The sequence below is a fragment of the Rhamphochromis sp. 'chilingali' genome (genome assembly GCF_963969265.1).
Source record: "Rhamphochromis sp. 'chilingali' genome assembly, chromosome: 3".
Lineage (NCBI taxonomy): Eukaryota > Metazoa > Chordata > Actinopteri > Cichliformes > Cichlidae > Rhamphochromis > Rhamphochromis sp. 'chilingali'.
Window position 1 is genome coordinate 33265004 of NC_137931.1, and position 13505 is coordinate 33278508.

A 13505-nucleotide genomic window follows, 5' to 3' on the forward strand; every position below is an offset into this window, starting at 1 on the left:
ATGAACTTTAAATAGTTTAAATAGTTTATTGCCTATAAATGGAATGAGCTACACAAAACTGTGAGGACATTAACTACTACTATAAGCTACTATGAAGTGATTTTTTTTTCATTTTTTTACTTTGTCATATTTGTCAACTTAAAAAAGTTAAAACTTAAAAAAAAGTTTAAAAAGTTAAAAAGTTTAAAAAGTTCCTACCTCAGCTGGACTGATCAGAATCAGCTGATTTGTTTTTAGGGTGTTTAATAAAGACATGAAAAACTTTCATACCTTCACATTCTGAATATTTTCCAAGTAACAGGGCCACAAAGCACATAACGGAAACTTCGCAGGTTCAGAGTCAGTTCATTTTTGCAGCATTTTTGAGCCATTGTAGCTTTACAAATCCAGGAGAATGTGAAATTTTCAGGGCTGAAAAACACATTTAAGATCTGTTGATGCAACGTGGAAATGTAGTACTTTTACATTCTCTGCAAGTGTCACAGTCTAAACTCAGAATCGTGGGTTTGAATCCTTTGGCTTAAAGCGCCTTAAAGTGACTGTTGTTGTGACTTGGCGACTTGTTGTAATGTGGCGTTGTATGGGTAGAATTTAATGAATTGTATTGGCGATTCTAAATCAGCTTCAGGTATGAATGAGTGTGAATGGTTGTCTGTGTCTCTCTCATTGTTTCTTCTCATGTAACTCTGTGTTATGTGAATTTTTATGTTGCAGCCTTTCAAGCATAAAAAGCTCAATCACTCACACTGACATATAACCTGCAGGAGCTACGTGCACGTTTGGGGGCTGCTCTGGAGCAAGTGGATACACTGCGCGAACACCAGCAAGAGAGGGACGCTGAGAGGAGAGAGTTGGAGCAGAAGATTCAGGATGTGAGGCGGGAAAGTCAGGAGGATAAAAAAGCTCTGGAAGAAAGCCTCAGGGACAGCAACAGATATCACCGCTCACTGGAGCTCATCTCCAGGTACATCCTCACCAAGTACTTCTACTTCTTTTTCTTGACTACACTTTGATTTTGGCATTTAGAAAGCTATTGAACATGCTTTGTCTCTTTCATGTCCACTGCTTATTTCTTTCACCACATCACACAGTGAAAAAAGCAGCCTGGAGAAGCTGCTGTCGGGGCTTCAGCAGGAAGTGGACTCCCAGCGTGCTGAGATGGAGGTACTACGGAGCTCCTCGCTAGAACTTCAGAGACAGAGGGATCTCCTGAGGCAGCAAAGGGAGGATCTAGAGATGCAGCTGGCACGCCAGAACACGGAGGCCCAAAGAGGGTACAGCAAGATCACAGAGAATGACCATTACACAAAGCACATCCTGACAGGCATGATTGTTTTCAAGCCCCATTTGTTTAGAGTTCAGATCAGTAACACATGTCATTCTCCAGCCGGCAATGCACCCACATGACATTTGGATGAAAATGTAAATGATTTACATAGCATTACTGAACTCATGCATGAGGGATACTTTTCTTTCCCATTTTCAGGGTTTCTTGGGCTAAAAAATTTGATTAGCTGAGAATTGGAGAAGGACATGCAATTGAACAAAAAACAATAAAAACAGAAAAAAGAAAACTCGGCACTTATGCCAACATTTCTTCATTTTTTTTTTAAAGTACAGATGGATTACTGTTAAAGGGATCGTGTGTGAGACCAGCAGAACAGTGGTGGGGAGTTAAACATGTGATATAATTTCTGTTTCAGTGAGAGGAGTTTGCAGGAGCTCGAAGGGAAGCACTCGGATCTGCGCAGGGAGCTTGTGATGGTGAAGGAGGCTCTGAGCCAAATCACCCTGCAGAAGGAGGTGTTGGAGGATGACAAGGCCAGCCTCACTCTGGCTCTCTCCAAGGTTAACAACTCAGCTCCTCAGCGCAAGTTTTGCAAAGTTTCTCTGAGATCTGTCATAATTCTTTTAATATTATTTGAATCACTCTGCAGATTGAGTCTCAGAGTGCTGCGCAGGAACTGGCCTTCAACAAACTCCAGAATCAGGAGGCGGCGCTGAAAGATTCTCTCGACAAAATGGCCGCCCTTAGTGAAGGCTTAGCAAAAGACAAGGTGGAGCTCAGTCGTATTCTGCTGGAGGTCAGTAGCCATGCAGTTCCCCCATAACATACAAAAAAAGTAGAGAGCACGAGGTGAGATGACTAACTTGCTCTGCTGTGTGCTGCACTGTGAGTCACAGATCTGTCATCAGGTGCTCCCAAACTTACAGTATATAAATCATATAACTAATATATAAAGACTATAGGGTTGATTTTGATCAAGAGCATATTATTTGATATTATTGACTTGGAAAATTTCTCTTGGTCTCACAAAGTCATATAGCTCTACTCTATACCTGCAGTTTTTGTATCCTGGTGATTGCTGAAATTAAAGTTAATTTAGAAAATAAATAAGTGCCCAGAGGTGTAACCAAGCAGACTTGCTACTAGAAGGAAAGGAAGTAAAATGAAATATCCTGGCTTCCCTTCCAGACAGAAGGAGAGAAGAGGGAGCTCTGTGAACGTAGACGGGAAGCCGAGGCGGAGCGGGCAGCAGCCAGAGAGGATGCAGCGCGGGCACAAAAGGAGATGATGGATCTGCTCGCCGAGAAGCAAGCCCTGGAGAGCTCCCACAGCCACTTGCAGGATCTCTGCCAGAAGCTAGAAGCAGAGCTGAGTCTCCTGCAGAAGGAGAAAGCTCAGGCCCTGGAGAAGCGCTCGCAGGTCAGGCCGCTCACGCTCCTCCCTACTCCCGACGCCTTGGAGAATTGGCTGATGTTATTAACAGCTTTCAGCAGGTTCACGGAGCTTGTTGTCACATTAAAATGCATAGGAGGTCCTGGATGCATCTGCTGTGTTTTTTCCTCTCACATTTGATATGCAGCGCTCCACTGTGTGTTTTATATGTAACTTGGGACATAACAAGCAGAGGACCTTGGTGAACAAATGTGAACTGGAAAAGATAAATAGACAGACATATAATATCCAGCAGGAGTTTTGGTGAAAGCAGCAATAAATTAACACCTAAAGTATTTCCATTCTTCCTCAGCAGATCCAGATCCCCCTGTTCCGTCCTCTAAAGAATGAAAAGAATCCTCTCCTGCTGTATTATCTGTTCTGAATGTGAAACTAGGATATCCATGTTGATCTGAGCAAAAATATAACACACCTAAAAAATCTGACAAATTCCATCCAAACATTTTTAGATAGCTTATCTGTAAAAATAAATCAAACTTGGATGAAGCAAACCCTGTAGCGGCATGCATCGCACTGAGCTCATGTTTCATCCCCATATTGGGGGCCTACACACATCCATAACATTGGTGTAATTCATCCACTTGAATATTTACCTAAGGAGAGGCTGAAAGACATTGTGTGCTAATATTTAGTTAGTGTGAGTTCATTTTTTTTGTTTGGTCCAAAATCAAATTATAGTGATTGTTGCTTTTCAAACATTCTGCCGCAGTGAAATATTAGAAATAGCAGGGGTTGGTTAAATATAGTGTGCTAGTGTGTCAGTAACTGGTACAGTATATTAGGGTCATTCTGAGTACTTACTGATAAGACTAATCACACCTTAAACACTGGTCAGCACCAATTAATAGTTTCAATACACTGCACCAACTTATTGTCTCTGATGTAGAGGAACACAAACAGCCATTGATGCAATGCATGTTTGACCGGTTTTCTAATAATTCACTGGTGGAAACTTCAAAAGTGTCTTTTAAGTTAAACTTCAAGACTCAGCATGTGGAATAGGTGGCTACTCAGAACAAGTTACAGCACTGGAAAGACTTCATATGGAATCACCCGACTAGTGTCGTGTGAAAAAGCAAGTTTAGTACAGCCAGTTAATATCTAGCTTGTAGAACCACCTTTATATAAGCAATAAGTTGATTGTTTTTTTTGTATGATATTTTCAGTCTTTCGCATGGTTGTGGATGAATTTTGGCCCGCTCTTCTTTACAGGGTTGCTTCAGTTCATTGTGGTTTGCAGGTGTTTAAATATGCGCAGCTCTCTTATGGTCTTGAAGCCTGGACTTTGAGTTTGTCATTGCAAAACCGTGATTCCTTTTTTTCTCCCACTCTGTTGTACATTTGCTGCAGTTCTTGGGGTCATTGTCCTGTTGCATGAGCCAGTTTGGGCCAAGCTTTGGCTTTCATACAGATGGACTCACATTTTACTCTAAAAAACTTTGGCATGCAGAGGAGTTCGTGGTTGATTCTTTGACTGCAAAGTGCATCACATCATCAGCCCTCCTTCATTGTGTTGACAGTTGATATGAGATTTTTGTGCTGTGTTATTTTTCTCCAAAAGGGGTGGTGTCTTATGGTCAAACATCTCCCCTTTGGTTGTGTCTGTCAAAAGATGCAAGTTTGTGAACAAATTGTGGTGTCACATTGGTTGTAGAGAAGAGGCTTCTTCTTGCCAACCCTTCCAAATAAGCCATACTTGTTCTTTTTTTGCCCCCCTTGTACTTCGATGAGTCTTTACACACTAACTAAGGCTGTAGAGAGATGAGACAGTCTGACATTGGGGTGAATTCACACTTCTGGGAAGGCTTTGGTTGTGTGTTAACACACACTGTAATGCTCCAGATCAGACAAAATTTGTACTTTTATAAAAGCTGTTGACACTTAATAGTGATCTACTAATTAAGTGCATCTTTTTAACATATGGCTAGTACCTACCCTTTTAATTCCTACAGAAGCTGTGAGAGTGGAACCCTGTGAAGCTTCTTTCTCCATATGTATATATTGTATGTATTATATTTTGTATAAAAAAAAAAAAATGTAAGGTTGGACCCGGGAAGCTTTATTCACAGTAAGACAAGAAAAGATGGGCGTGTGTTACTCAGGTGGCTGCTAACAGCGGTAATGGAGCTCTGGGAGAATCTTTGAAATGGGAGAGAATCAGTTAATGAAGTCCAGAGCTGTGAGGTTGCCTGAGATTGCTTAATGATTCTCAGCTTAGAAATCTTACTTTGTCCGGGGAGAAGGGTGAGACAAGGGAGGGGTAGCTGGTAGGCAGGCTGGCAAATACTTGTTTCCAAAGAAAGTCAGAAAACATGAATGCAGATGAAGAACAAATCCGACTGTGGTCTTTTGACTCCACTATAGGCAGCAGGGAGGTTTCAAAAGCAGTAAAGCAGGAACTCCAGGAGGTAAACTGGGAAGCAGATCAAACGCAAGAGTTACTTTGCGAAACTTGCAGAAATCTCAGTTACACGAGGTTGGCCGATTTACCACCAAAGTGGAGGCGACAATCTGGTGGAGACACTGCCACAGCCGGTCCTTAAGTACCTAGTACTGATGAAGGTAATGAGTTGCATGTGTGCAGAAACAAACCCGAGAAACGACAGCTCTGCCCAGCTCTTCACCTGAGAGCAAGACAGAGAGAGAGAGAGAGAGAGAAACCGACAGCATATACTCATATGAACTGAAAGCTCTTGTGCTTATTATAGAAGCAAATCAATATGCTTTTAAATTAAAATAAAAAACAAACCTTCCCTCAAAATGATTCAGTCCATTCTTCAACTTATTTTCTTTGCAAACTTAAAACAAAGGATGTGTGAGACATTTATTATTTATTTTTGGAACCATTTTGTTAGTTCCATTATTTCACAGTTGAATCATGTTTCAGTGCAGTTACTATACTGTTACGGGGCGCTGTGTCTCCTAATGAATGTTTATGGAGGCAGGAGGTCTGTCTAAATTTAAAATCATTAGAGCCAAATTTTTTAGTGGTTTAGTATTTATTTCTGCTAGAATTTTCATGTTTCACAGGGTTCACCCACCTAAAAGGTTCATTGTCCTCCCCAAAAGACACATCACTGTAGTTTCCAGGTCTGAAATCTTAAACCAAAGAAATTATTTAAACTCGCAATCTTTGTAATGGCCTCCAGGGGGCCACAGCTCTAGTTCCAAAAAGACTCCATATATAGATGTCTGTGTGAAAATAGCCGTCAGCTCCTCTACTCTGTGACCTCAGGGAACAATTTACTAATTGATTGCTTTTTTTTAGGCCATATTCAATCAAACATGAACTTTATTTGACAAATTGTGATGAGTTTTGGAGTCGGAAAAGGGGATTATCCAGGGTATAATCATGAGATAGTCCTCTGTTTCACAGTCAGATCTGCCCCTCATTTCAAGACACTAAGATGGCAACAGGACTTCACTAACCACTGGTTGAAGTCATGGTGTCCCTCTCTCCACTCCTCTGCTACCCTGTGTCTTCTTCAGTTTGGATATTGCTGAAATACAAGTTGTTCAAAAGGCATCTCTGAACCACATCAGCTAATTTGCTTTCAGATGGAAAGGAGCAGCAGCGCTAAACTCAAGGGCTATGTTGGTTGCCCTGTTTAAAGGCTGACCCAGACACCCTTCAGATGAACCTCACCCCGCCCCCCACCTAGCAAGCAGGTCTGGCCCGGATCTGGTATCAAGCCGGCACTGCTGGCTGACTTCTGGCACGATAAGACATATGTCATCCAGATATGGGTCAGGTCTGGCAATGTAGCCACTGTTTGTGCGATGGAATGCCATATCTGGCCGATTGTGGTTTGGTTTATGTGGCCCAGGCTCATAGAAAACAGGTCTGGCCCGGATCCGGCATCAAACTGGCACTTCTGACTGACCGGTGTCATGGCAGGGTGTATGTCAACCAGATGTGGGCCAGGTCTGGCAATGATGGCACTATTTATGTTCCTATTTTCCTATTTTAGTTAGAAGATCCAAATGTCTTGTTGCAATACTATACTGCTATGGTAGCCAAAGTTTCAAATGCAGGTTTGACAGGTTTGTGAGTGGGCACTTTATCCAAAACCTATTGAGGGTTTACTCATGTTTACCACTGGGTGGTTGTAGCTCAGGAGGTAGAGCAGGTCACCTACTGATCGGAAGGTTAGTGGTTCGATCCCTGGCTCCTCCAGTCTGCATGCCAAGAGTGTGAATGTGTATGAATTTAGTTAGGAAGCACTCGGTTTAGAGAAAATGGGTGAATGTAGCATGTTGTATAGAACACTTTCAGTAATCTTGAATAGTGAAAAGCGCTACATAAGAATCAGTCCATTCACTGTCTGAACAGAGTTTTGTCATGTTACTTTTGAACTATTATGCACATGTTGTTATTACATGGCTTGATTAAGGTACACATTAGGCTGACATCTGGGGCCAGAGCTGAAACTTCTGGGCAATGACAGGGCCACCAGTGTGTCTGCAACTGGTCTTGTGCTGGCCCATGTGTGGGCCACCTCTGGCAAACCTGATCTGGGCCACCGAAGGGCCGTCATTCTTTGCGGTATGTGGGCCATGTGTAAGCACATTGTGTGGGCCAGATCCAATCCATACCAATGTTGCTATGTGGGCCCTTATATCCATGGTTTTTCTTTATTTCATTCCTTCAGTTGCCACACGCAGGTCGTGGCCATAGGTGAGGGTATCCATCTGTCTCCCACTTGTCACGAACAAGACTCTGGCTGAAAATAATCAAAAATGTATTTGTCATAAGTCTGTTGTGAATTGCAAATGCAATATTTTAATGTTTATAATGATGTTGTGTAAAGAAATGGTTTTTTTTTCTGCCTGTGCTCATCTCCAGGTCAAAAGGCAGTTGCAATCTGTGACAGAGGAGCTGTGTGCGTGCAAGAAGGAGCTTGAGACACAGACCGCAGCCATAAAGAGAGCTACCCATGACAGGGAGGAGTTGGCCAAGGACAAGGCAGCTCTGGATGTCAAGCTAAATTCCGCTGACCGAAAGGCCTGTGGTTTCACGCAGGAGCTGGTTGCATTGAGGTCTGTGTGTGTGTTTGTGCGTATTTGTTTGTGTGGTTGGACCTCTGAAATGTTTGGGACCAATTTGATATTTAAAACCAGCTTCACCAGTTTGTTTTTTAGCATTTGCATTCAGCATAAATTGGAGTTAGGCTTGTATCAGTAATGTTTAGTTTGAGAGTGCAAGGAATGAATGTAAGTGAGCACAGTGTCCTCAAAAGCATGGGTGTATCTCTGTGTGTTTGTTTAAATAAAACCAACTGCCGTCGGGTATTTACGGTCATTTTGACTTTTTTAAACAAATTTTACTTTCTAAAGCGTAGCGAGTCTCGTGTAACAAGAGTCTTTAAGTAACATGGTTTTATTTGGAAACTACGCTTGTGATGGATTATTGGGTTTTATGACCTTCTACACCTAAAAGGTTCAAAGGTCTTTTTTCAGCACTCAAACCGTTTTACCACTGTGTTGCAGAGCAGAGAAGGAGTCCATGGAGACGGCCCTGTTCGAGAGCCAGGAGCTTGCCTCGTCTCTGGAGGCCGAGCGCTCCAGGTTGGAGGGGGAGAGGCGCGGCTTGCTTTCAGCTAACGAGGCCTTGACGCGTGAGTAGCCCTCTCCCTCAGAGACCCCACTGTTCTCTTTGCCAAGCCCCCCGGCCGTGAAGCCTTTCCAGCAACCCACAAGAGATCCATATTTCAGCTGTGAGCTCTGCAACAGCTGGGCTGCAGCATCACTGGAGCTGCTTTCTCAGCTGACCAGGGTCTCACCACTCTGCACAAACATACGCATGAATCAGATAAGCAGGGGTTAAAGTGAACTGAAACGATCCAGAACAGCCCTGCGGCAGCTTTAGTTGATCAGTGGTTATATCTGATAGGCAGTTTAATACATATTATTATAAATTAAGTTAATTTTCTCTGTGCCGCAGTCTGGCTTTGCTTACAGTTGATGCCATGGAGACACTTGCTCAACAAATCAGAAAATAATATTATCCCATGGTCACGCCTGCATACTTCACACACATCCTTTTAGACTCCCCTGCAGATGTGGTATTTTTCTTTTCTTGCTATAAAACAAGTACCACAGGACGGGAGTGAGTATAATTTTTTTTTCTTTTAAGTGGCAGGTAAACCTAAATTAAACTATTCAAACTTCATCAAAAACAAAAAACCTGCTGTAACTGAAAAATGTTATGTTTGGGAACGTCACTCTCAGAGATAGGAAGGTTATTTTGAAGAGTAAACATGCCTCAACAAGAGATATTTGACAAACACATTTAAAGCTTGCATGTAATGTTACCACTTTTTTCAGAGATAGTGTAAAAGGTCTTAAATTGAACGATAATGAGTTTCTGTTTCTTAAAGGTTTTATTTAAGTTTCTGTGCGTTTAACAGCTGCAGTTCAAACTGGTTAGTTTGACTTACCGTGGTAAAGCGTGGCGCTTGTGGTGTCCATGGTCAGTGTTTGGTTAGGTATTGGGTAACAGTTAAGTTTGAATTTAAGCTAAAGAAGATGTTTAGTATCATTTGCCAAGTTCCACTTTTATGCTAGCTTTATGTAACATCCACTTACGCTGCATTTCGTATTGTATTAGTTTGTCCTTTCTGTCCACTGCACCTCAAGATCTTTGGGTCTACAAATGAGTGCCATTAAGCTAGCATGTTCTTTGATAAAAACTCTGAATAAAATATTGCTGCTTCTGTAACATCAGTGGTTTTTAAAGTTTGTCTGCAACTGAGGTACATGGATGTATTTACCTGTGCAGGTGAAGCTGCTCAGATGCGAGCAGATGCTGAACGGCAATGTGCACAAGCAAAAGAAGAAAGAAGTAAGTTGGAGGAAAAGCTGGCTCAAGTTGAGAGGAGTACCCTGCTGACTTTGACCAGCAAACAGCAAATTCACAGAGAGCAGCTCGAAGCAGAACGTCAGCAGAAGGTGCACTTTGAATTTGCTGGTCTCACTGTCTATTAATCTGTTAATTGTACTGAAGTGTCTGTTTGCTGGTCCTTAGGAGCAGCAGCGTGCAGAGCTGATGCTTCAGCGGGAGCAGGCCGAGGAGCAGCTGCGCAGACAGTGTGAGGAGCTGCGTGCGCACAGCCAGAAGGAGCTGCAGCAGGTGCGAGAAGAGCTGGCCAGGCTGAAGCAGGAGTTCGGCCAAAGTCTCCTGCAGGCTGAGAATGAAAAGCAGCAGGTACATGAGGTGGTCTTTGCAGGTTTCTTATGGTTCTTATGATTGTCAGTGATGTTTAAAATGTTTGTGTATTTGAAGGTAGGCCAGGGGACGACATCGCAATTCTGAGCATGCAGAAGATCTGCAGATGAAATATAAAAGGACTGGAAGATAATACAATTCCTAAAGAAAGCAGAAGAAGCATGAGTTACAACAGAAAAATGAGTATGCAGAATACAAACAGGGTTACAAACAGGGTTGCGTGCAGGTATAACCAGTGAGAGGAGGAAAAACACAATCAGGTGAAGGCAATCAAGGAAACATGAAGAAAGGACCTTAAAGTAAAGGAGAATAGCACAGAAAAACAATAGTTAAAGTAAACCAGGAAGTGGAAATGAGGAAGACAAAGGTTCAAATTCATTGGTAAGTTAGAGGGAGACAAAGACAGGGAAAGAGTGCAGACACTAGGACAATATAAAAATTACTGACAGTAAATGACAAGTACGAACTGTGGAACCGATTTCTTTTTGTCCAAGAACCAGTGGCCAAGTCAGCTTCTTTTTCTGAGCTACGTATGAATGATTCTGACCTCGCAGTGTGTTTTGATCAGGCTTTGTCTCAGATGGAGGCAGAGAAGGCTGTCCTCACAGAGAAGCTAGCATCCCTGCGAGAGGACCTGGCCACAGCGGAAATGGATATGGAACGCCTGCAGAGGGAATCACTTCGCAAACAGGAGCAGGACAAGGTAAAACTATGACGGGAGCATACTGGCTCTGTTCACGTTTCCTTGCCGTGTTGTAACTCGGCTGACCGGTTTGTGTTTTCATATGCTGCAGAACCAAATGGCTGTCCTGCAGTCTGAGCTGCGTGAACTGCAGCTGCATTTTGAAGAGTCTTTGAACTCGCATGAGAGTGACAAAAAGAGTCTCACTGAGCAGGTCAGAGAGTTGAACCAGCAGAGAGAGCATGCGCAACAGGAGGTAGGAACTTTTAAAAAAAGTTGATGTAAGATTTTAACTTAACCTATTTTGAGTTTATTCTCACGAGTATCATAGATCAGACCAATCAGTATTCACTGTAATACATAATCATTGTGAATTAAATACCAGCCACAGGTACCAACCAAAGGACCCTGAAACATTACTTGTTTTCTGTGATTATACTTTCACCACATAATATCTAGGAAGGTACCGTGTCTCTTGTTTTTTTGTTTTTTTAAATATATGGTGTATCAGTTGGCTCTCACTAAATTGGCACAGGTTTGTACAGTAGTGTCACAGAAATGGTTCGGAAACTTTTAGTTTGTTTGGCTTGGCATTGGATGGGAGACCTTTCATCTGCTTCTGCTGTGAGGGAGAGTTTGCACCAATTTGTACCAGTACAAGCGAGAGCCATTTACCATAAGCCTATGTTGACATTGGCTGGTGTCACAGAGCTTTGCTAACATCAGGGTGCCATCAGGTGCAGCGTGCACTGGGCCAAATCCTGCAAGGAAAGGTGGTGCGGTGTCCTCTCTTAAGATTTCTACTCAGCTCGCAGTTTCTGTGTCCTTTTCCTGTCAAGTCCACAGGGGAAAAGTTTGGTTCTGTTGACCTTAATATAAACATTAAAGTGCAATTAGAGACTATAATTTTGGCTCAGTGACATACCTCTCGGAGCCAAATGAGGGAGCCGTAAATCTCATCTCTCAGGGTTGCTTAAGGTCAGGAATCCAAGCACAGGGTCGCTGGGCGTTTTAGTGAAATAACAAGCTCACACTCACCTCATTAAGATGTAACTGCAGAGCTGTAAAGGCCCCACCATGCCATGATTTAAAAGCTTGGCCTTCCTGGAAAAGGAGATTGTTTATCTGTGTGGGGCTTATTGGTTTCATTTAAAAAAGAAGCAAAATTTAGCGTCACCCTGTCTTCGTGCTGTCTCCTTAGTCATGTCAAAGTATAGTGAATGGGGATGAGTGGAGCCAGAGCACAAGAGTTTTGAGGTTTGGCCGGCCCTCCCTACCATATATCAAGTTAGGCTTCAGCAGCGTTGTCATATTTGGCCACCCCTGCTCGCTTCCTTGTTTGATTATTTTCACTAATCCCATCTCAAGATTCTCATGTCAGAAAGCAGGAGTGAGGACATGTGACAAAGAATCGAAGAGCATGAAAGACGAAGAACGATAAGGGGAAAGAGGTAGAACGAGAAAGAGGAGGATACGGTCTCTGGTACCATAATATCAAATCAAAGTTTAAGTTAACCTCTTGTGTAAATAAGCCAGCGGTGGAGTGTTTATTTTCTCCGTCGCAGCAGCGAGAGGCTGGCTCCGCTGGGACTCCGGGTCCCCCTCTCCCATCCGCATAACACAACACTGCTGCCCTCATATTCTCTGCCTCCTCCACTGCCCTCCACCCCAAAAAATCAGATAAAATAAAGTGGAGTTGGGCTGGATCAGCACTGGCTTGTTTTTTCTCACTTTAGAGTTTATAAGGACGAACCATCTTGTGTGGCCTCTAAACATAACACTCTTCCTCCTCCTCATCCTGCTCCTTGTCCTCCCTCTTCTCCCTCCTTCTCCCCTACCACTTCACCAGGGGGGCTGCTGTTTATCATGTCGCTGTCTTCGCACTGTGAGCTGCAAAGAGGAGACAGGGAGAGACAGCACCTGGCTAAAGGCCCAACTGGCTCTTATGCGTGCCCCGCTGAGCTCGGGCCTCCCTTCAACACACAAAAAGTTGCCATAAAACAGAATATTGGTCAGAGAGTATTTTGAGATAGTGCAGATAATGCTTAAAATAGGAGATGTTGAGGAATAGCTTTCAAACAGTGAGGCTATGATGCATTATCCGATCCTAAGTCGGCATGCAGGAGGATTTTGTTACCAAATAAATTCTGGGCTGGAGCGAGAAGAACTCAAGAAAAAAGCTCAGTGTTTCTAAACTATTTATTTCATTTTCTTGCTCTTGTTTGTGACCCTCTAATTTTCTTTATTGATACATCATGCCTTTAATTCTCTGTAACTTTCCCATGAAGTTGGAGGGCCTCCGTCAACAGCTGCACGAGGGAGAGGATGGACGTTTTAAAGGGCAAAGGGAGTTGATTGAGGCTCACAGAGAGCTTCAGGGCTGTGCACAGGAGCGAGACAAGTTACGCAAAGATGCTGTGGACCTGAGAAGGCTCTTGGGTAATGAGACCCGAGAGAAAGAAGCCATCCAAGCCTCAAACCAGGAGCTGAGAGCTCTCGTCAAGCGAGCCGAAAGTGATAACAGCAGGTATGGCTGCCATGCAAGGCACGTTGCTATAATCGTCCACCAACAGTGGATGTTTATCATATTTTTTAATGTGTAAATATTAACCACGTCTTGACTAGTTTGAGACGAGCTGTGGAGGAGAATGAGCAGAAAGTGGCCGTCTTAGAGGAGCAGAGGAGCTCAATGCAACAAGAGGCAACAGCTCTTCGGAGCGGCATGAGAGAGCTGGAGAAGTCTCGTCTGCAAGCGCGCAGAGAGCTGCAGGAACTGCGCAGACAGGTGAAGAATGACTGAGGTCACTGGTTTCCATCTGATTTATTTGAAATGAAGAATTATATCGGAGTAATTT

At 43.1% G+C, this 13505-nt stretch overlaps 1 protein-coding gene across 8 annotated transcripts in view; it reads left to right on the top strand.

Annotated features, from left to right (window-relative positions):
- The window catches only part of crocc2 (ciliary rootlet coiled-coil, rootletin family member 2), a 48345-nt gene that overhangs the window by 26245 nt on the left and 8595 nt on the right, over nucleotides 1-13505 (top strand). For 6 of the 8 annotated variants that reach the window (XM_080877516.1, XM_080877517.1, XM_080877522.1 and 3 more), the window contains 13 exons: nucleotides 765-979; nucleotides 1092-1274; nucleotides 1704-1848; nucleotides 1938-2084; nucleotides 2477-2707; nucleotides 7587-7780; nucleotides 8231-8358; nucleotides 9522-9691; nucleotides 9768-9947; nucleotides 10537-10671; nucleotides 10763-10906; nucleotides 12939-13177; nucleotides 13276-13435. In XM_080877516.1, the coding sequence (XP_080733642.1) occupies nucleotides 765-979; nucleotides 1092-1274; nucleotides 1704-1848; nucleotides 1938-2084; nucleotides 2477-2707; nucleotides 7587-7780; nucleotides 8231-8358; nucleotides 9522-9691; nucleotides 9768-9947; nucleotides 10537-10671; nucleotides 10763-10906; nucleotides 12939-13177; nucleotides 13276-13435 (2271 nt within the window). The remainder of the gene's footprint in view (nucleotides 1-764; nucleotides 980-1091; nucleotides 1275-1703; nucleotides 1849-1937; nucleotides 2085-2476; nucleotides 2708-7586; nucleotides 7781-8230; nucleotides 8359-9521; nucleotides 9692-9767; nucleotides 9948-10536; nucleotides 10672-10762; nucleotides 10907-12938; nucleotides 13178-13275; nucleotides 13436-13505) is intronic. The other 2 variants (XM_080877518.1, XM_080877521.1) reach the window with 1 other exon arrangement.